The following is a 21,030-nucleotide window of genomic DNA, read 5'->3' as shown; positions in this document are numbered from 1 at the left end:
ACTTACACATGAGTATTAGGAGCTTTTTGTAAATTCCTTGGGTTTTATTTCTTCCTTTCTTATGTGAATGCCTTTTATTATTATTTTTCTTGCCTTATTGCAGTGTCCAGGACTTTGAATACAATGTTGAATAGGAATTGTGAGAGCAGATATCCTTCCTTATTTCCGATGTTAGGGGGGGTAGTCTTTTTTTTTTTTTTTTTTTTAGACAGGGTCTTGCTCTGTCGCCCTGGCTAGAATGCAGTGGCATCATTGTAGCTCGCCGCAGCCTCAGACTCCTGGGCTCCAGCGATCTTCCTGCCTCAGCCTTCCAAGTAGCTGAGACTATAGGCGTGTGCCACCACACCTGGCTAATTTTTTCTATTTTTAGGAGAGACGGGGTCTCACTCTTGCTCAGGCTGGGCTGAAACTCATGAGCTCAAGCCGTCCTCCCACCTCAGCCTCCCAGAGTGCTAGGGTTACAGGCATGAACCACTGTACCTGGCCGCGTCTGTGGTTTTGATTAGAAATCTGCTGTCATTTGAATCATTGTTCATTCCCTCATATGTAATGTTTCATTTTTCTCAGGCTGCTTTTGAGTTTTTTTTAGCTTTTAAGTGTTCATCAGTCTCTGGGTGTGAGTTTCCTTGAACTTATCCTATTTGGTGTTTGGTAAGCTTCTTGAGTCTGTATGTTTTATACCTTTTTCCAAAATTAGAAAGTTTTCAATTATTTATTCAAATATTTTTTTCCATACCACATTCTTTCTTCTATTTTTCTTCTATTTTTTCTGGGACTCTGATGAATGTTAGACCTTTTGGTATTCTCTCAGAGGTCCCTAGAGCTATGTTAATTTTTTTCAAGCTTTTTCCCCTTCTTTTTTCATATTGGATAATTTTTGTTGATCTCTCTTTAAGTTCACTGACTCTTTCCTCTGTCATCCCCATTTTTTGAGTCCATCCAGTTGACTCGTTATTTGATTATCATACTTTTCAGTTTTAAAATTTTTATTTGGTGCTTTTTTTTATACTTTCTGTTTCTCTGCTAAGACTTTCTGTCTTTCCATTCATTTTAAGACTGTTGTCTTATATCTTGGTACATGGTTTTACGTGTTGCAGATGTCTTAGTAACGTGACTTTAAAGTTTTACATTTTGAAATAGTCAAATTCATTTATTTTCTTCTCACAAAAACCTATGAGATTGATTTTATTATCCCTGTGTTAGGAACTGAGGCTCAGAGAGGAAGCATGTCTAGGGTTGCACCGTGAGAGAGAGTTCGGATTAAACTTAATATTGTCTCCAAAGCCTGGTCTTTCTGCTTTACCATTGAGAGCCGAGCTTGAGTAGTGATTTTGAGAATAAAAAGGAAACAACAGATGCAGGAATTATAGTGTGGGCAGACACACTGGGTTTAGTAAAATATCATCAGCACTCTACACAATTTAGAGAGTCTCAAAAAAGGATGCGTTTGTCCATCATTTGAATTTCTTTTGCTTTTTATTAGGAAATTTATATGGTACAAAATTCAAAAGGCAAAAAGGATATACAGTGCACTTCCAGATACGTACCATCATATCAAACAAATAAGCATTTATTTATATCCCTGCCTTTTTTAAATGGTAACCTGCCATATATAATGTTCTATATCTATACCATAGTGTTCTTATTTAACAATGTATCTTGGAGATAATCTCCTATGAATATACAAAGTAGTCTCCTGTTCTTTTTTATGACTCCATAATATTCTATTGAGTAGACATACTATAATTTACTTAACCATGGACTGATTGACTTTTAATAACTCAAATTAACCTTAGACTGTTTCACCTTAAAAACTTTTTGAAATAAAGTGTAACATACATATAGGAACATGCACAAATCATATGTGAGTAGTTCAATGAATTATCAAAAATAGAGCATACCCCTATAACTATCACCAGAGACAAGAAATGGAACATTTTCAGCACCCAGGAAGTCTCCTTTGTGGCTCTTCCCAATCACTACCCACTTTTCTTCTCTAAAAGTAACCATCATCCTGGACTGATAAGTTCCTTCCCAGCCTGTACTTCTATCATTCTCTTTATAACATTGTTAAGGAGAGCAATCTTTTTTTTTTCCTACGAGGCAAATACTCAAAGATATATGAAGCAGAGAGAGAGAGAACTTGGGGGATTTGGGTAGAATTTTGAAAAATATTTAGTTATTTAAACATGGTGATATAAACATACTAGGAAATTGCTTTCACAGGTAGGTTAATGTCTGTTTTTGGAGTTAGGTTAGCCTGCTCAGAAAAGCTTGCTGGATGAACCAAACCAAAAATCAGGAATTTTCTTATAGGCAGTGAAGTTTAATCAACAGATCTTAGTCACTGGAGTCAGACAGAAGGAGAAGAATCCCAGTCTTGCAACTAGTAGTGTGCTCTTTGATCATACGGATAGTGCAAGTAATACTTTTGCAGTGTTGTTTTAAGCATTGAGATATTGTATATAAATTATCTAGCCCAGTGCTTATTTACTTAGTTGGGTCTCAGTAAATATAAGTTTTCTTAATATGTTCCTTTCCCCTCACCCAACTTTTTATTTTGACAAGTTTCAAGCCTATGGAAAAGTTGCAAAATGGCACAGCAAAAAGCCATATATACTTCATTGAGATCTGCCAATTAATGTTTTCTACATTTGCTTTATCTCTTTTTTTCCTCCTTCCTCCCTCATTAGAGAGTTAGTTGCAGCCGTCATGACACAGCACCTTAGTACTTGAGCGTGTGTCTCTTTCTTAGGACATTCTCCTACAGAATCATCATACTGGTACCTTATATTAATATAAAGTTGTTATTCCAATTTCCCCAGTTATCATCCTATTGCTGTGTTTTTTAAAAAATTTGAGATTTCCATTGCACATCACATAGTCATGCCTGTTCAACCTCCATTTGTTTAGAAGAGTTCCCCAATCATTTTCACCTTAAGATTGTCATTAAGATTTTTGAAGAGTTCAGTCCTGTTGTTTTGTAGACCATCCTTTGATGTAGCTTTGTCTGATCGACTCCTCTTGTTTAGATGCGGGTTAAAGGTTGTAGACACAAGCACTTTAGATGGAATTGTTTGCTCTCATTGATTTATTTCAGGAGGAACATGATGTCATTTGTCCCATCAGTGGTGATAATAGATGTATTTTCTTGATTAAGGTATGTTTTCAAGGTTTCTAAATTGTAAAGGGCCATCTGTGGGGTGATATCTTGAGACTGCAGTGATCTCTCATCTAATGCTTTCAGTGTTGATGAGTCTTACCTGAATCATTTACTACTATAAAAGTTGTACAGTGGTGATTTTCTGTTCCTATTATTCTTCTGCATTTATTAACTGGATTTCTTTTATAAAGAAGACATTCCCCTTTTCCTTTCTTTTTCTTTCTTAATTGCTTATTATCAGTGTGGAGTCATGAATTCTTTCTTTATTCAGTTATTATTCATTCCTGTTATTATTTATTTTGATGCTCAAATTGTCCTAAATTTGACTAGTGGGAACCACTTAATTCTTCTGGGTTGGTATAGCAAAGATAAGCTTTCTTTAGTGTCTAACATTTGGATCCATTTTGTACCCTTGTAATCTATGGGGATCAACGTAGGTAGCATCTGTTAGACCCTTTACGTTTTGTTGGCTTTAGGTAACCCTTCTGTGATATTTTTCAGCAAATTACTGAATTGAAGAAAGAAAACTTTAACCTAAAGCTCCGCATCTATTTCCTTGAGGAAAGAATGCAACAGGAATTTGACGGCCCTACTGAACACATCTATAAAACTGTGAGTGGCCCACTTCTCACCGCTGCCCCTGGTGTCTTTTCTCATAGTCATTCCAAGCAGAAATTGGATTAATATATATTCTCAGAGTTAGCAAGCATAGGTAGAGCTGGTTTCATTTAATTTGAGTTGATTATGGGGCGCATAACAATACTAGGATGACTTTAATATTAAGCAAAAAGGTGCATGATTAATTTTAAGGAAGTCTTTCACTCTCTTTTTAAAGTCATCATTCGATTCACTATCTTTATCTAAATTGACTTTTTATAATTATTTATTATGTAGAAACAGGCAGTGGAATGGTGCAATGGCTTTGGAATTGAATTCTATTACCAACTAACCTGCATAACTTTAGACAAGTCACTTCAGCTCTCTGGGCTTGCTTCCAGAGTTAAGTGGTAATCCCTCTGTCATGAGGTTATTTGTGTGGATTAAAATGAGATGACAGATGAAAAGCTCCTGCACATAGTCAGTGCTTGACAATTATCATCATTGTCTTATTGAGGCTTCCTTTGGCAGCCCGAAGTTAGGATTGCCAGGTTTTCTGTGATATGACTCTTCTGTATGCCTGTGTGCTTGCTTATAACTGTCAGACAAAAAGTCTATTCCCATTTGAAGTCTTGACCTAGAGGTCTTAGTCTGAAAACAAACCTTGGTTCTGAAAGTTGAAAAAAGAACTTGGCTTTCTTGAAAAGACATGAGTACAAACAATATTGCAGTGCCCATTTCTTGGCTTTTTCTAGCAGATTAGCCCTTGGCCTGGGAATTATTCCATCTTTTCTCCTCTGAAGTTTGTACCAGTGGAAACTTTTGAAGGAGGAAAAAGAATTCTTTAGTTTCAGCAGTTGAACTTAAATTGACTTGTCTAGAAGAGGGACTGTACTGTACTTGTGAGCCTTCTCAAGAACTGAAAAGCTCCTTTGTCCCTTAAGACAGTTTTTTCCTTCTCTGTGGAGGTAGAAAGACAAGGAGGATGTCCCCTTTTCTGGAAGAGGGTGATGATGCTATCAAAGTTTTAAAGGAAAACCGATATTCTAAAGCATTTTATATGTATTAAAAAGTGTGGTGGTCATGTGTCTCAGAACTTCTGGGGAGATAGGAAGCCCAAATGTGTCAACTGCTGATTCTCTGTCAGGCACTGTTGTGGGCATTTGTACATTTGTCATCTTACTGTAATTCTCACTATGGCCCAGTACAATGGAGAGGTATACACTGAAAAGACTTTCTTCCACCCTTGTCTCCTGGTCTCCTAGATCTAACCAATATTATTTATTCCTTACACAGAGGGATTGTATGTATACATAGTACGTGTTTGTGTATGTGTGTGTGTGTGTAAATCCCCTTTTTACATAAATGCAAACATGTTCTATTTTGCACCTTACATTTTTCACTCAATGATATCTTTCCTTAATAGTAGTTTAAGAGTTTCTCCATTCTTTTTTATAGCTTTGTAATCTTCTATTTTATGCTTAGAAGGTGTCCTGACTTTTGATTTGGAAATTATGATCACCATGTATGTAAGTTTGTAACTTGACAAGTTAGGCTTGAGAAAAATAGTCTAATGGACATGTTAGCTATCCATTCTTGTACATTTATTAGTTGGAGTGCCAGGTGGCCCATCAGAAAGCAAAGGACTTAGAATATATTATATCAGCTCATACATAGAAATAAAAGCTCTCTGCCCTTCTGAGAGCTGGAAAAGGAACCCTCTGTTTGAAGGGTGCTTGTGCATTTTTCACAAAACCACGGTTGAAGACATTATGCACTGCCCCTCGGTGTCCTTTATGCAAATAGTAGTTTCTTTTCGAAAAAGTTCTGCCTCAGAGTTGACTTCTTTAGTTCCTCTTGTTTGATAGTGAAGAAAATAACCTATTTTGAGTCCTATCTCCTAGGCTTTTCACATTTGCTAGCTCACTTAGTCCTCAAATCCCCCATGTCATGGGGGCTTTATGGTTTTCATTTGACACTTGAAGGATTGGAAAGGAGAAACATTGGTTTCTCGCCCCCTGGAAAGGTCACACTTGCAGTCTTGTATTCCATCTCACCGTGAAGGCAGGGCTTGTGTCTGTCTCGTTTACCCCATGGCTTCAGTGCTAGGCCATTCACAGATGCTCGCTAAGTGGAGTTGAAGGAGTGAATACCTGAGTATCCACTGACTTACTATGGTCTCTTCCCAGTAAAGACTAGAGGCAGGATTTGAACCCAGGTCCTTCAGGTCTCACAGCCATGACCTTTCTGTTTTGGCCATACTTTTCAATCTGGGGTACTCGTTCTCCCAGGGCTGCTTGCCAGGTATGTCCTCTGAGATGGTAAATTTTACTGGAAATGTTATTTTTATTTAAAATAATACATGCATGTTAGGAAGTAGAATGTAGAGTTTGAATGAGTTACTAAAATAAAACAGGAGAGAGATTTCTGAGAAATCTTGGATTTATAGCAGCCCTCTGCAAACTATGCACCCAGACGGAGTCCTGTCTCTACTACATGAATTCGTCTAATATTCTGTCTGGGATGCATTTGTGGATAAGTTTGAAAAGCCTGCCATCATTCCATTGTCTCACGTTGTGTTCCATTTGCCAAAGATTCTGTCTTTGGATTCTCACGTGAGCTGTCAGCCCAAGGCTGTGTGTGATTCCCTTTGTTCCAGTCAGTTAGGAGGAAGACGGTTGGAGAACACTGTGGTGTCCCTTATAGACAGTTTGCCCCATGTGGTTGTGGCTTTTTTGTGAGTACCCTGAAATCTTATCTTGAAATGGGACAGACCACGATGCGGCCTCCCGCTTACCCATCCACGTTTTATTTTTTTTAACACATTACCACACTAGAAAAAAAATTTTTCCTTGGGGCCACCGTGTTTTGGTACGAAAGTAGAATAAAAACTTTGAAAACAAAATGATCCTTTATAATTTAATGAAAACTTTGTTATTTTTTATTGTTTTCTGTGTGTGAGTTATATGCAGCTTAAAAAATAGTTCTTGTGGCTCCCAAGGTGAAGAGATGTGTGAGTTACACATGCTTCACAAGGCCCCGGGCTCAAAACTAGCGTGGGTTAGATACAACTCACATGGCAGTTAATGTGTTAAAGCTGTACACTGCTTCAGCCACCACATGCATGATTGTAAACAACCAGAAGTAATTGCCTTGGAATGGTAAAAACAAACTGCAGAATTGCTTATAAATTTGCTTGGCGAAGGGCAAACAATTTTTAAATCAGCCTCACTTGTATGACATTTATGCCTTGATATTTGAATGCTCTGGCTGTTAGAAGCTTGGAGCATTTACATAATTGTTCCAAGTCTTGAGAAATCAGGGGCTTTCTTTTGAGACCACCAGTGTTTAATAATTCCCTTTTCCCTGTGCCCTGAGGCTAATGAGGTTTTTGAATCTAACATCTGCCTATTACAAGCATTGCATAGTCAGCCCGTGCTAGAAGTGGTTTCCCCACTGTTGATGTTCCTAGGTCCTGTTTTTACACTGTTTCTTTTCTTTCTTAATCTTATCTTCAAGAATATCGAGCTCAAGGTGGAAGTAGAAAGTCTGAAGCGGGAGCTCCAGGAGAGAGAGCAGCTGCTCATCAAAGCCTCGTGAGTACCTGTCATCCTGTCAAAAGCTTGCAGATTGCCCAGGGCTTCTGATGGTAGGCACTAGGTTGGTCAGTAAAATGGAACCTTACACTTTTCTAGACCAGTTGTTCTCCAACTAGGCTCTGAGGACCCCAAGGAGGCTTTTGTTTTTATTTAATTACTTACTTTGAATAGATCTTAAGTGTACAGCATGATGAATTTTTACAAAACAAACACACCCAAAGAGCCACCATCCAGATCACAAAACAGAACATTACCAGCTCCCTGGAAACCCCCCTTTGTGCTCTCAGATCTTACCTTTCTCTTCCAAAGGTAACCACTGTCCTGACTGTGGTTTCTGTTGTTTCTTAGTTCTGCCTGTTTTTGAACTTTAGATAAATGGAATTATATGGTATATACTCTGTGTCTGGCTTCCTTCCTCACACTATGTTTGTGAGATCCACCTCTGTTTCTAATTATCTCAGTAGTTCATTCTCACTGGTGTGAAAGCCTAGAGGATTGGGAGGGGTCCTGGCGGGTGAGGCAGGGGGCGCCGAGGAGTAACTGTTCAGCCAGAGTAACTGTTTCTTTGTTTCGTTTTGTTTTTTTATCTGTTATCTGTACTAGGGTCATTTGTAATATTTTGTTTGAAAGAGGTTCTACTGCTTAAAAAACATTTGAAAACTAGTATTTTCATTAATTAATTCATTTATGGAAATATTTATTAAACAGTAAGCACAGTTCAGAGAATATAGTCTGTGAATCGATTCGTTTTTCACTCATTCATAACCGTTTATTGTGTAATAACCTGTGCTACACACTGAGGATCTGAAAAGAGACACTCCCTTACTCTAACAGCTCATCAGAGACTGGTGCACGAATAGAGTGGAACGGGGGTGCAGTGATGGAGGGCGTTTGCGGGTAAAGTGGGGACACCAGCGTGTGCTCAGGTTTGCTCTGTGCGAGTGGAATAAGGCTTCAGGCTGCCGAGTGAGAATCTGGCTGAAAGCTTTTGCGGAAACGCCTCATTTGTCATGGCTGTAGAACTCTTGCTGGGTGTGGCGGGCCAGGAGCACGGAGTCTATGGCTCAGGGCACAGCTGCACTGCCCTGGGCCAGGCCAGTATAATTTTTTCACTGCCACAGGATCCAGCAGCTGGAGGTTGGCCTGCTGTTGGCTTTGACCATGGTTAGAGGATCCCAGGCCCAGGCTTCTTCTCTGACTTTTGCTGAACTCGCATACATGGTATTTTCTGAATGAGTGAATGAATTAATAAATATAGCCAGGTTAACAAGTTGTTGTTGTTTTAGAAGCACATATTTTCTGGGCAGGGATGCAAATCTACTTTATGTAGCTTGAAGATCAGTGATAGAATTTGATCTGTTTTACACCCAACACCCTGCCTGCTGCATGCACGTCTTGGCTAGGACTTGTTTGCAGCTAAGCCTACACACACATGGAAACCTCTGTCTATAAAGGCTTGTGTGTACCCCTCAGTACCAGCATACAGGATTGAGTGTTTTGGAGGCTTGTGTACAAGTTTGTGTATGTATATTTCCCAATGCCCAGCCTGCATTCAAGGCCCTTTGTAGTCTGATCAGCTTCATTAATTTATTCAGAAAATATTGATGAAGTTGCTGTGGTGTGCTGCACTGGACTAGGTTCCTGGGACACAGTGGTGGTCCAGACAGTTCTGTGAGGCTGCGTTCTGTTGGGGGTGATGGTGATGAAATACTCGCGATAATAAATACAAACTGGGACAAGAGCTATGAGGAAAGTAAAGGGGGCTGTGAGAGTCTATAGCTGTGGGAGTAGATATATAAATATATATTTAGATGGAAATACAGCAGGGGGTGTGTCCCTGAGGAGGTAGCATTTGAGACGAGATCTGAAGGTCAAGTGGGAATGAACCCAGGGAATGGGTAGAGAAAGTGTTCAAGGGAAAGGGAATGTGTAGGTCTGAGGAAACATGAGAAGTCTAGAACACGAGAGATTTTGGTCTTTATCTTAAGATCAAATGGGAAACAGTCATGGGTTTTGAGCAAGTGACACAATCAGAGTTCTGTTTTTGAAAAGGTCACTGTGGATGCTGGGTGGGAAACGAATCGTGGAGGGAGCTCGAGCAGAAGCTAGGAGACCAGTCAGGAAGCTAGTGCAGTGGTTGAGGTGGCAGGTGAGTGGGTGGGTCAGAGAGACGTTTGGGAAGCAAAATCACAGGCCTTAGTGAAGGATGGGAGGTGAGATGTCAAGGGTGCCTCCTGTCTGGGGTTGAGGTCATGCACTGTGTTTAAGCATGTTCACAGTGACTTAACCACTCCAGCTTCTTCTCCACCAACTCTTTATCCCAAACACAGTTCATGGATTCTATAATTGTTCTTGTTTTTGCTGTTCTAATATTGCCTCGGCAGACCTCTTTCCCTTCTTGTCTCCTCCCAGCCCAGATGGCTTTCTGTGGCCTAGCCCTTTGGAAACTCAAGTGGTGAACCACACATGGCTTCCTCTGGCCCATGTCAGTCTTGTAACAGACTTCTCTGATGTATAGTGACAGTCCCATGTGTGTAGCACTTTTCAGTTTATAAAACATTTCACATCCATTTACATCCCATCATTATCCTGGGAGCTAGGCAAATCTCAAGGAATATCCTTACTTTATGGAGGAGGGAATTTAGGCCTGGAGAAGGGGAGAGGCATGACTCCTAGCCAGAGATGACAGAGCTGGGATTAGAACCCACATCCCTGACTTCTAGTATAGGGCTAGGTTTCATGTTCTTTTCTTATTTTCGTGTATAAACGTAGTATATTCACAGTATCTCTATGTCTGTTCAATGACAATATCTACCCTGTAAGTGTTACATGTGCCTTTCCCTTTACCCATGACTACCCAGCACCCAGCAGTTTGTCTGTGGCAGATAGCTGTTGATGGAAAGTATCTTTATTACTATAATGCCCTCATCTCCCTTTTTCAGTGTTATGATTTTTGGTGCGGGGGCAGGATATTGGACTTGCCCAGGAAAAACCCCTGCTTTTTCCTACCAAACTATAATTAGAATGGAAAGAATCAAGAGTAAATGTTGAGGGCTGCAAAAGGTAGTGAGGCTGGTATTTAGAGAAGATTCTTTCTTGTATTGGGTGGGAAGCTGGATTAGACCAATTTCCCTCAACCTTTCCTCTCCTAGGTCTTGCCGTCTGCCTTATCTGCTAGCCTGGATTCTACAAGGACAGAAAGGGTGGAGGGAGGGACTAACAATTATTGGGATCCCACTTAGTTCCCAACCCTGTGCCTGGCACTTGACAAACTTTGTTGTATTTGATCTCTACAACAGTTACTCGAGGCAGCCGGTATTCCCATTTGAGTGACAAGAAAACTGAGGTTCAGGGGAGTGGGGGAACTTGCCCCAGTTGGTAACAGAGCTGGAACTGGGCTGGCTCAGAGCCCACCCTGCCTTGCCTTGAAGTAAACATATTTGTTTGCAGGTTTTCCATTGTTATATTTATCAGTTATAATAAGGGGACATTAAAAACAAAAGGAGTCATATTCTTCGGAGTAAATTTTATCTCCGTAGCTTTAAAACACAAACAAAAATAATAATTCCATTAGTATAGGAAAATTGCACCATACTGCTGAGTATAAATTTTATTGCTACAGTAACTGTAAAATACAAAGATGATAAATGAAAAGTTGGAACATTTATTATTGGGAATATATTTTATTAGTATAACTAAAACACAAACAAACTGAATAATACCAGTACTTGTTAAAAATTGTAGTCAGTCTCTTGACAATGTATATGATTCAGACTATAAAACACAAAGGTTAGATCTGGGCTTATGGGAGGGAGGTGGTATATTTGCGCTCTGGTGGGTAGCGGGGTGAGGGTAGGGGGAATAGAGGTGAGCCATTTTATAGAGAAGGCTTTATAAAGCCCCAGGGCTAAAACATTTGTGAGTGGGTAGCAGAAATTCATTACTGGAAAAATCCTGTATTCAGGGCTCAGGAAGAAGAGGCTTTTAGTCTAGAATTCTTTTGGCCATATATAATGCCCCTTGAGGGGTGATAGAAATGATTGTGAGTCACTGTGAATTCGAAACAGTACTGATCCAGAAATGAGCCCAGGGACTGGGGACTGAAGACATTTAATGGCATTAATCAGGAAGTGGAAATGGCCACCTTGGTTGTGGCGAGCAGAGGTCTCAGCAGAGGGGTAGCATGAAGCCTGTCCCAGCAGCGCAGTAGGGGCCAGCGCTGCATGGGCCTCCGAGGCCGCGGGCTGGCATGCTGAGCGCTCAGATCAGAGAGCAGGAGGCCCACATGTGTTAGCACATTGATTCTAAGAGGTAATCATCTCCTTTTTCACATGAGGAAACTGAGGTGTAAGAGGCAATTTGCTGAGGCTAGGTAATTTACCCAGAGTCACACTGAGGATATAATAGAGTAAAAAATTTGGAAGCAGATCTGTCCAGCTTCAGAGCCCATGTTCTTTCTTTCCAGTTGCTCACACTGAATTCCATTAAAGTGATACCATGACGCTGGGGCCTTCTGAAGCCTTATTGGCAAAAGGAAAAAAGATATGAATAAAGTCTTTATTTGCAGGCGACTCATGTTTGAGACTTGGCCCTCTTGACTTTCCATTGTTCTCAGTAAAAAATTCACATGGCCTGTGCATGTGAGTGTTTGATCACATGGCTCTTGGTTGGAAAAATTTTATATATCCCTAAATTAGGGCATGGGAGGCTGGTGGTGAATAGATTTGTTCTGTTGCAGTTTTTCTGAGAAACCAGCTTTAGGTGGAGCCATTTCCTTTATTATTCTGCCTTCTGGAAACCCACAATCATTTTAGAAATCTGATGAGGACTGCTCAGAGTATAAGTCTTACAGATTCATGTCCGACGCTTTTTCTTTTGGCGTCAGCGGTTGTGGTGTGCTGTCCCCACCACTGCGGGCCACGTGGAGAGGATAACCCGTGGTGCCACAGCAGTGTGCCCTCTGCGTGTTATGTTGGAATGACACGGAGTGTAGTCTGTTTGCATAATCTCCCCTCTTCATGCCCTGAGTGGTAGTTTGTGCTCATTGATGGTGCTGCATTTAAAATTCTTTCCCCTCCAGTTGGGAGAAGATGAAGCATACAAGCTCGTAGTCTCGCAGATGTATTTTTGTTGCATACTGCTCCTTTGCACGTTGGTTTGTCAAACCAGCTCTCCACCTTCCCTACACCACTGGGGAAATGTACTTTGTTGGAAGCTCTCTGGCGGGAAATTTTGTAAGAGCTCTCAGAAATCTTAAGAGTGGCTTACCCTTTGACCCAGCAATTCCCTTTCTACGAATCTGTCCTCAGGAAATCACTGGATAGTAGACATACAAGGATGCTTTTATCATAACATTGTTTATTATAATAAACAATAACACTAACATTTATTAAAAACTTTGTATCAGGCACTGTTCTCAGAACTTTATGAAGTATTAGATAGATGTGTTAAACCAGAAACAATTTAAATGCTTTAAAAATAGGGAATTGATTTACCAATTATAGTATATTCATATAGTATACGTATACATATATACAAATATAGTTCTTTTCATACATTTCACTCATGAATTACTATGTAGCCTTTAAAAATGATGATACAGATTTTTATTTATTGACGCAAAATGATGTTTATAGTGTATTAAGTAATAAAATCCGTTCACTGGTACATACTAAATGGTTCTATTTTTGTAGAAAATGTCTGAAAGACTATGTACTAAAATGTTAACTTAGTTATCCTGAGTGACAAGACTGTGGATGGTTCTCACTTTTTTCTTATCTGTGTTTTTGAATTATAGATATTAAGTTTAAAAAAAAGCTCAGCACAGGTCTGTGGGAGAAATGACTAACAAATACCCTTTGTCTCTTGGGAGCAGTTGACATTACCATCAGATTGTCATCTTTAACTTGCTTTACCCCTTTGCCTCTTTTTGCAGCAAAGCAGTTGAGAGCTTAGCTGAAGGGGGTGGCTCTGAAATTCAGCGGGTGAAAGAAGATGCTCGGAAGAAGGTGCAGCAGGTGGAAGACGTCCTGAACAAAAGGATAGCCCTTTTAGAAGAGGCAAGTCTGGAACTCCTGAGGGGAATGTATTTCTTACAGTGGGTTAGTAACAGGGTGGGCACAGTTTGGCTTCCTTTTTCCTGAACTGTCAGTTTCAGCAGAAACGACAGCCACCCTTATTGAGCATCTCCGGGGTTCTAGCCCCATTTGAGGCATTTTACGCGTATAATTTCTAACCCTTATGCCCTGCAAACAGGCCATTGTTGTATTCATTCCTATATGAGGACACTTAGGTACAGAGAGAAGAAGTAAGAACTTGTCCAAGTTTAATCCTGGATTTAAACCTGTGACTGATGATCTTAAAGCCCATGCTCTTTCTGCAGTCCCACTCTGCTCATTATCTAGTATGGTCACTTAATTTTAAAGATGTGGAAGCTGAGGGCCAGAGAAGGGAAGTGACTTCCCAACATTAGCCAAGACCGGAAGCAGATTCCTGACCTTTAAGCCACTGCTTGCCCGTCTGGCTCCGGCTCCTAGTGTCCGGCCTCCATCCAGCTATCCTGCCAGTGCTCACTGAACGTCTTCTCTGTTAGGCACTGTGTGTAGCTTCTCCTTTTACTTGTTCTCACTTAGGTGTTTCCTAAGACTGTGATGGGAGTCAGGATGTTTCCTGCCTCAAAAATTCTGTCTCCTAGCTGTTAGAACATTTTCCTTCATTTTAAGCTAGTATTAAGTAATATTATTTAATTCTTGGTCTTTGAAGTCTGTTGTTTCATCCCAGTTTCTCTACCTGAAACTCTGGTTCTTCTTAGTACATTTGAAGAGAAATGGTACCAAAAAGCACTTCTGGGTAGAAAAAGCAGTGTATTTTGCAGCCTACAATTTTCCATTTATGACATTCACATCAGGCCTTAGATATAATTCCCCTTCAGGGTATGTAGGTATTAGATTCAAAAACAGGCAAGGAAATGGAGGCTCAGAGAGGGTAAGAAATTCAGCTTAGCTCATAAGTGATAGAGCTGGAGCCAAAAGAAGGATCTTCTGATCCCAAATTCTGAATTTTAGTTAAAATGTAATTTTCTGACTGTGGGTTCAGTCATCTTATTTTTCCAGTAAGTGCTTCCCAGTGTTTTGGGGTTCCAGATCTCTGCTCTGCCACTTACCAGCTTTATCACCTTCCCTGGGCCTCTGCTGCTTCATCTGTCAAATGAGGATAGTGATACCTAATTTCCATTAGTAATGATAATAACAGCATTACTAACAGTCTACTGAGGGCATTCCATTGGGGAAGCACCCTTCTGCTTCTAACATACACCGATTTAGTTAGTCCTTTCAATAAACCAGGCACAGAGTGGCTAAGTCACTTGCTCAAGGTCACATAGGCAGTAAATGTCAGGTAGTCTGTCTGTAGACTTGCAGAACTGCCTACTCTACTGTCTCAGTATATAACTTTTTAGGGTTGGGTGAGGATCAAAGATAATATGTGTAAAGCTCCTTGCTCAGAGCCTGGCATTTAGTACACATTCAGTAAATAACAGGCTTTGTTTATTGTCTAAGAATATGGGAAATGATTTTTTCCAGCTTTCACTGAGATTGGCAGGCCAGTCTCCTGGGGAGACATTGGTGGTGGAGGCGCTGTGGAGGTCAAGGGCCTGGAGGAAGAAGTCACCATGAGCTTTCTGTGATGCAGCAGGCATTTGACAGTTTCACGACAGCTCTTTGATGGGATGGTAACCACCATCCCTGTTTTATAGATTGGGAAAGTGGGGCTCAGAGAGGTTAAGTGACTACTTGAGGTCACACAGCAAGTAAATGGGAGAGCTGGGTTTTGAACTCAGCTCGATTTGACTTTTATCTTTGTAATGTAATCATAGGCAGTTGGCATGACATGAGTAGTTGGAGATTGTCTACTCCGAGGTTGCTTTCATGAGCACCAGGGCCTTTTCTGTCACATAGACACTGCTTGTATGATTTAGGTAATTTTCTTATAGGCTCCTCTGAGCTCTTGGGGAGAACATAGAGTTTCTTTAATACCTAAATCACCTTGGAGCTGTAGAAAATGTACTTTAAAATTGTGTAGTCATTATCTTAAAAAAAATAGTGAAGGGGGCACTAGGTGTGGAGTGAATTTGTATGGAGCTTATGGTGACTCTGAAATTTATGTATGTTTAGTATTGAGAGGCGCATTTCTCCTTGTTCTCATTGAAGCTGTAAATATTGATCTGATTTTTCAAAACCAAAAATACAGTTTTGTAGAGTTGAATCTTTTCCATTGGAAATGTCTATTACTCTTCAGGATACAAGAGGGAAAAATGGCTGGCAAATGTATTTATTACTGATTCTCTCCATGTATAGTACAATTCAGGGAGGGGAAATGTGCCGGAGAAAAAGTCATAAATATTTATATTTTAATCCAATTTCCTTTCAAAAATGTTCCCAATTGTATTGAAAAATTGCATCAAATGCATTTAATTTAACTCTAGGATGTGAAAGCCGCCCAAGCAGAACTGGAAAAAGCCTTTGCAGGGACAGAAACGGAGAAGGCTCTTCGATTGAGCTTGGAAAGCAAGCTTTCGGAGATGAAGAAGACTCACGCGGGGGACTTGGAGATGGTTTTGGTCCTGGAAGAGAAAGACAGGTCTGGCTCTGTCCCCCTGATAACCTGACGTCTCATTGTCTGGCAGCCTGGGGACAGAATTGTTCCCTTTCCTTCCCTCCTTTCCCTCCCTCCTCTCCGTGTTCCCCACGGGACTTGAGTGACTTTCTGGAACGTGTCCAACACAGTAAGATAGAAAACTAGGGATAAAATCGGGTGAAAAGCAAAGGAGTAAGCACAGTAACAGAGATAGAGTCTACTGATACGTCTCCTGATAGACATTCATGCTGAAAAGTTTTATTCACATTCTACATTGAGTGTTCAGTTTTGGCTCTAAACTTCCCAGTAGTCAAAGGAAAAAGGGAAAAACAATCTTGCTGACACAAGATTCACATTGCTCTCAAGGTAAAACAAGCCAGCAACTTAGAAGCCCAGTTTTACTTGGCACTGTCAGAAGAAAATTTCTCTTTTGGTTCTTCCCAAAGGGAACAGTGAGTGACTACGTCCTCACCATAAATACGAGTGAATTTTATGTGACTTATTTTCTATCACATCTTTTAATGCAGGCCAAGGCCCAGATTAAGTGCAGGGGGCCAAAAACAACAATGTAGAGCAAATACAGAGCTCTTTGATGATCCAGGATAAAATGTATGCCATTTAGTTCAAAGAAGGGGGTCAAGATGGCCTTTAGGCGGTCTTTAATGCTCATCATATCTTGCAACCAAGCTTTTGATAAAAACTTGTCAGGAGAAATTTGATTTTAATCCTTAACATGAACCTGACATTTTGATACTCTTGCTTTGTTTTGATAGTTACTGAGTGGAAGGTTCACTAAATATAAGTGCAGCTGATGGCTAACCTGTGACCTATCTGTCAAAGAGCCAAGCTTGTTTGGGATTTAGAGGAAATTGTTCTAAAGCGTGCAGTCTATTTTAGAGGATACTGACTGGTTCCTCCTTCTCGATCACTCAGTGCCCCTGCATTGAAGGTTCTTGTGCCTGATGGCCCTGGTTTCTCTACTGCTGTTTGCTTTTACTTCTGTCAGTGCCACCTTTTGAGATCTGAGTCTGCTACTTGTTTTTTTTTTTTTTGAGACAGAATCTCGCTTTGCCACCTAGGCTAGAGTGCAGTGGCGTTATCATAGCTCACAGCAACCTCAAACTCCTGGGCTCAAGTGATCCTCTTGCCTCAGCCTCCCGAGTAGCTGGGACTATAGGCGTGCCCCACCACGCCCAGCTAATTTTTCTATTTTTAGTAGAGACAGAGTCTCGCTGTTGCTCATCCTGGTCTCAAACTCCTGCGTTCAAGTGATCCTCCCGCCTGGGCCTCCCAGAGATCTAGGATTATAGGCGTGGGTGCCACTGCGCCTGGCCTTCTGTTACTTGTTTTTATTGATGGGCTGGAAAATCAGGTGAGCAAACCTTTTAGGATTATTTGTAAAAGAGGAGTAAATAGACCCTGAGGGAGAGCCCATGGTTTCCCTTTACGTGCCCTAGCTTCAGCATTTGGAGGAGTGATCGTTTATTTAGTGCTCTGCAACCTTTTCTTAGCTTTGATCTGGCAAATGGAAGTTTTGTGATTAATAATCTCAGTATGAGACTTTATTCAGCACGTATTTCCTGTGCATCTTCTACTCAACAGTGGTGATTAGAATATAGGGGTGAGTGATACAGATTGAGTCCCTTTCCCCAGGAATCTCATTGTCTAAATTTAAGCTCATCATCTAGCTAGGTGGAAGGGGTGGAGGGCAGGAACGGAAATGATTAAGTGCTACAAGGGATAAATGCTAGGTTAACATATTTATCTGACTCTGTTTAGCGGGATTAGGAAAAGCTTCCTAGAGGAAGTACTAGAATGAGGAAGAATTGCTTGGACAAAGAAAGGGAAGTAAGAGTGTTATAGGCATAGGGCATAACGTGTGTGAAAGTCTGGAGGCACGAGGATCATAGCATGGTCCAGGCACTGGTGTTGTGTTCCGGAAAGGCAGAGGGAAGAGGTGAGGGGAGGAAAGCTGGGGAGGTCACGTGGGCCTTGTTGAAGCATTTGGGTTTTATCCTAAGGGTGGGCATGTAAGAAGCCACCGAAGAATTAATGGTGGGGCTTGGGGCAATGTCAGGATCAGATTTAAATTTAGAGAGATCCCTCTGGCTGTCCTCTGGGGGATGGATTGGCGCTGGGCTGGGTGGAAGACCTAGTTCTCATGCTGACACAGAAATCCAGACAAGAACTGATGGTGACAGGACAGAGGTGACAGACGTAGGAATGGAGGAGAATAGGCAGAGTTAGGAAGAAGGTAGAGTAGACGTGATGGGCATGAAGGGCTTGGTGACTGATTGGGTTTGGGGGGTGATGGAAAAGCCTGCAGTGACATCCCCTCACCCAGGTTTCGAGTATAAGCAACTGTGGGATGGTAGTGCATTTTGCAGAGTTTGGGGGACAAAAAGGGGAAAAGAGGTAATGTTTTTGGGTAGAGGGAGTGAGAAGATGATGGTTTCAGTTGGGACATGTTGGGTTTGAGGGATCTGTGAGCATCTGTGAGTAGAGGAGATTGGGTATATGGATTATGGCTTAAATTAAAGGAGGTGTAGATTCTTTCCTTAACCCACCGTGAGCATGGCCTTGGGAATGCATGCCAGGAATGCAAGGATGAACACCGTCCTGCTTATGTGGAGCTCCCGGTGTGGAGATGTTAAAGATATGTTGTGACTGATGGTGTGATGGAGGTGAGCCCAGGATTCTGTGCTGTGACACAAGTAAGGGAGTGATCAGCTCTGCCTGGGTGTGGGTCAGGGAAGGCTTATCAGAGGGAGGAGTCCTGGAGTTGGGTGAGGATGTCTTGCGGAGCAGAGAGAACGGCACATGCAAAGATACAGAGCCTGGCACGTTTCAGGATGGTCGTAGAGGAAAGCGGTCCCTGTTAGCGTGTGCCACAGAAGCTTGACTTCTCATCTGCCTTGGAAGAGGGATTTGGGAAGGGTTAACGTTTATCAGGTACTTATTGGGGTCTCTATGGAGGTGGGTGGTCAGGTCAGAGCTTTGCTAAAGTCTGCGTCTTCCTGGGATTTCCCATGGATGTGGCTAGACAGGTACGGAAACGTGATCTATCAGTGCCGCAGATGCGTCTGTCTTTCAGGGACAGATGTGCCCCTGAGGCACTCTCAGAGACCAGTGCAGCAGCCAGATGCCAACTCAGGTTTTCTGCTCAGGGTGTGACTGCTTTTGTGGTGAAACTCTCCTGGGCCTCGGATCAGTGTGTTCCCTCCCGAAGGCAGGCCTGCCTAGGGCGCTAAGTCAAGGTGGGGAGGAAGGTTAGCACGAATTAGAGCAGCGGTCCTTGGCTGTGCGCTGGTGAGCTGGATCCGGATCTGCTATGAGGATTGACCTGCTGTTGGGCAGGGCAGAGGGTCCGGTCTTTAGGGCCCAGGGCCCACCTCACGTGCACGGGCACTGTCAACATGCCTCTGGGCTCCCATCCTCCTTTCAAAGGTACATGCTTTAGCTGCTTTATTTCCTTCAATCCCGCCTTTGAGCTGCTCTGTATCTTTAAGGCAGTCACTGTTGAGGAGCCCCGCAGTTCACATATGGCCACCGTGTATGTTTTATTTAGCCTACAGTGTTCTTGAGAGTTTGAATTAGTTGCCAATATTTAAAAAATTGTATTTCCCATAACAGTCTGGGTTTCCAGCTTTCCTTGAAAGCCTAGAAGACATGGCAGCCTGGGCAGTGGTCCTGCTGCTCCCTTTAGGTGGGCCTGGTACTCCAGTCTGGCCACAGTCCCCTCCTCGCCTCTGGCCTGCCCACTTTTTCCATTCCATATCTAGAACTTGCTTCAAGGTAGCTAAAAAAAAAAAAAAAGAAGAAGAATTTTATTGATATTTATAAATTGCATCCAACAGTTTGGTGACTTTTACCTCTCCGGTTGATTATGTGATGATTTCAGAGTTGAACCCCTAGAGGGCACTCTTGTGCCTCTTTCCAGGAGTTCTGGCGCCTGGCCCTGGGGCCACCCGCACCGTCCCACTGCATTGCCCGGTGCTTCAGCTACTCCTATCTCCCTCCTCACCTTCACCCTGGGAAGCTGGGTGCTTCGCTAGGGCAGCTGTGTCAGACTTCCAGCCTTTGTTCTTTCTACCAAACTAAGTTGCTTTCTAGGCTTAGCTATAGTAAGACTCTTCTGAAGGGTCCTCTGACAAACTGCTAATTGTTGAATGTTTTAAAAAAGTAATAATTATAGCAACTGTCATTTGTTGAGTTCCACCATGTGCCAGGAGCGGTGTAAGGTGGTTTTAAATAGCTTATCTCCAGTCTGCTATTTTCTAGCTGAGGAAACACGGACTCGGAGAGGCTGAATTACTTGCCATGGTCAAAGAGCAGTTGACATGAGGTAATTTGGTGGCCAAGAGAAAGATATGTTCAGCTCTCCCCGATGGGCACCCTCAGGGTGAAAAGGGTGGCAGAGCTTCCTTGAGGGGAGGTGATGCTTGACGAACTCTGGCGGGCCACGTGGGCGCTTACCAGGCGGAGATGGGGATAGGGTTGGGAATGGCATTTCAGGCAGAGAGACCAGTGTGAGCAGAGGCAGAGAGGCACAAAACAGCCCGGCTTTGGGAGAGAACTGGAACAGAGGGTGATGGTTTCCTGTGAGAGACGAGACTGAGGCTGTCAGCAGGGGCCTCTGATCCGGTCGGCCCTCAGAGCCAGGGCCGTGAATGCCCTGTGGAGGAATTTGGCCTTTATCTCGAATGTTAGTGTGTTTTTAAACTTTGCCCTGAGAAGCCCTGGAGAGACATTCCCTGTTTTTTCCACATTCACCTGAACAGCTCTGCTTTATTGGTTTTATTTGCTTAGGTTTTGGTGACATTTTTTTTGGAGAGAGGATTTCTCTTGGTCAAAAAAAATGAGTAATCCACTGCTGTCGGCGGTGGGGGCCACTGAAGGTCTTTGAACAATGGTGGGACTTGGCCAGACCATAGTCTGGCAGCCCAGAGTTGGATCAACTGGAGCCAGGCTGGAGACAGGGGGACCCGTTAATGTCACACAAATTCTGGCCCTTAATCTCCGACCTGCAAAAGATGA

General features: G+C 42.1%; 1 protein-coding gene across 3 annotated transcripts in view; it reads left to right on the top strand.

Moving 5' to 3' along the window:
- The window catches only part of CDK5RAP2 (CDK5 regulatory subunit associated protein 2), a 178,522-nt gene that overhangs the window by 26,164 nt on the left and 131,328 nt on the right, over positions 1 to 21,030 (top strand). For all 3 annotated transcript variants that reach the window (XM_069476724.1, XM_069476722.1, XM_069476723.1), the window contains exons 4-7: positions 3,665 to 3,775; positions 7,280 to 7,356; positions 13,295 to 13,418; positions 15,842 to 15,996. In XM_069476724.1, the coding sequence (XP_069332825.1) occupies positions 3,665 to 3,775; positions 7,280 to 7,356; positions 13,295 to 13,418; positions 15,842 to 15,996 (467 nt within the window). The remainder of the gene's footprint in view (positions 1 to 3,664; positions 3,776 to 7,279; positions 7,357 to 13,294; positions 13,419 to 15,841; positions 15,997 to 21,030) is intronic.

This window comes from Eulemur rufifrons, chromosome 7 (assembly GCF_041146395.1).
Source record: "Eulemur rufifrons isolate Redbay chromosome 7, OSU_ERuf_1, whole genome shotgun sequence".
In the NCBI taxonomy this organism is placed as follows: domain Eukaryota; kingdom Metazoa; phylum Chordata; class Mammalia; order Primates; family Lemuridae; genus Eulemur; species Eulemur rufifrons.
This window is presented reverse-complemented; position numbering and strand designations above follow the sequence as displayed.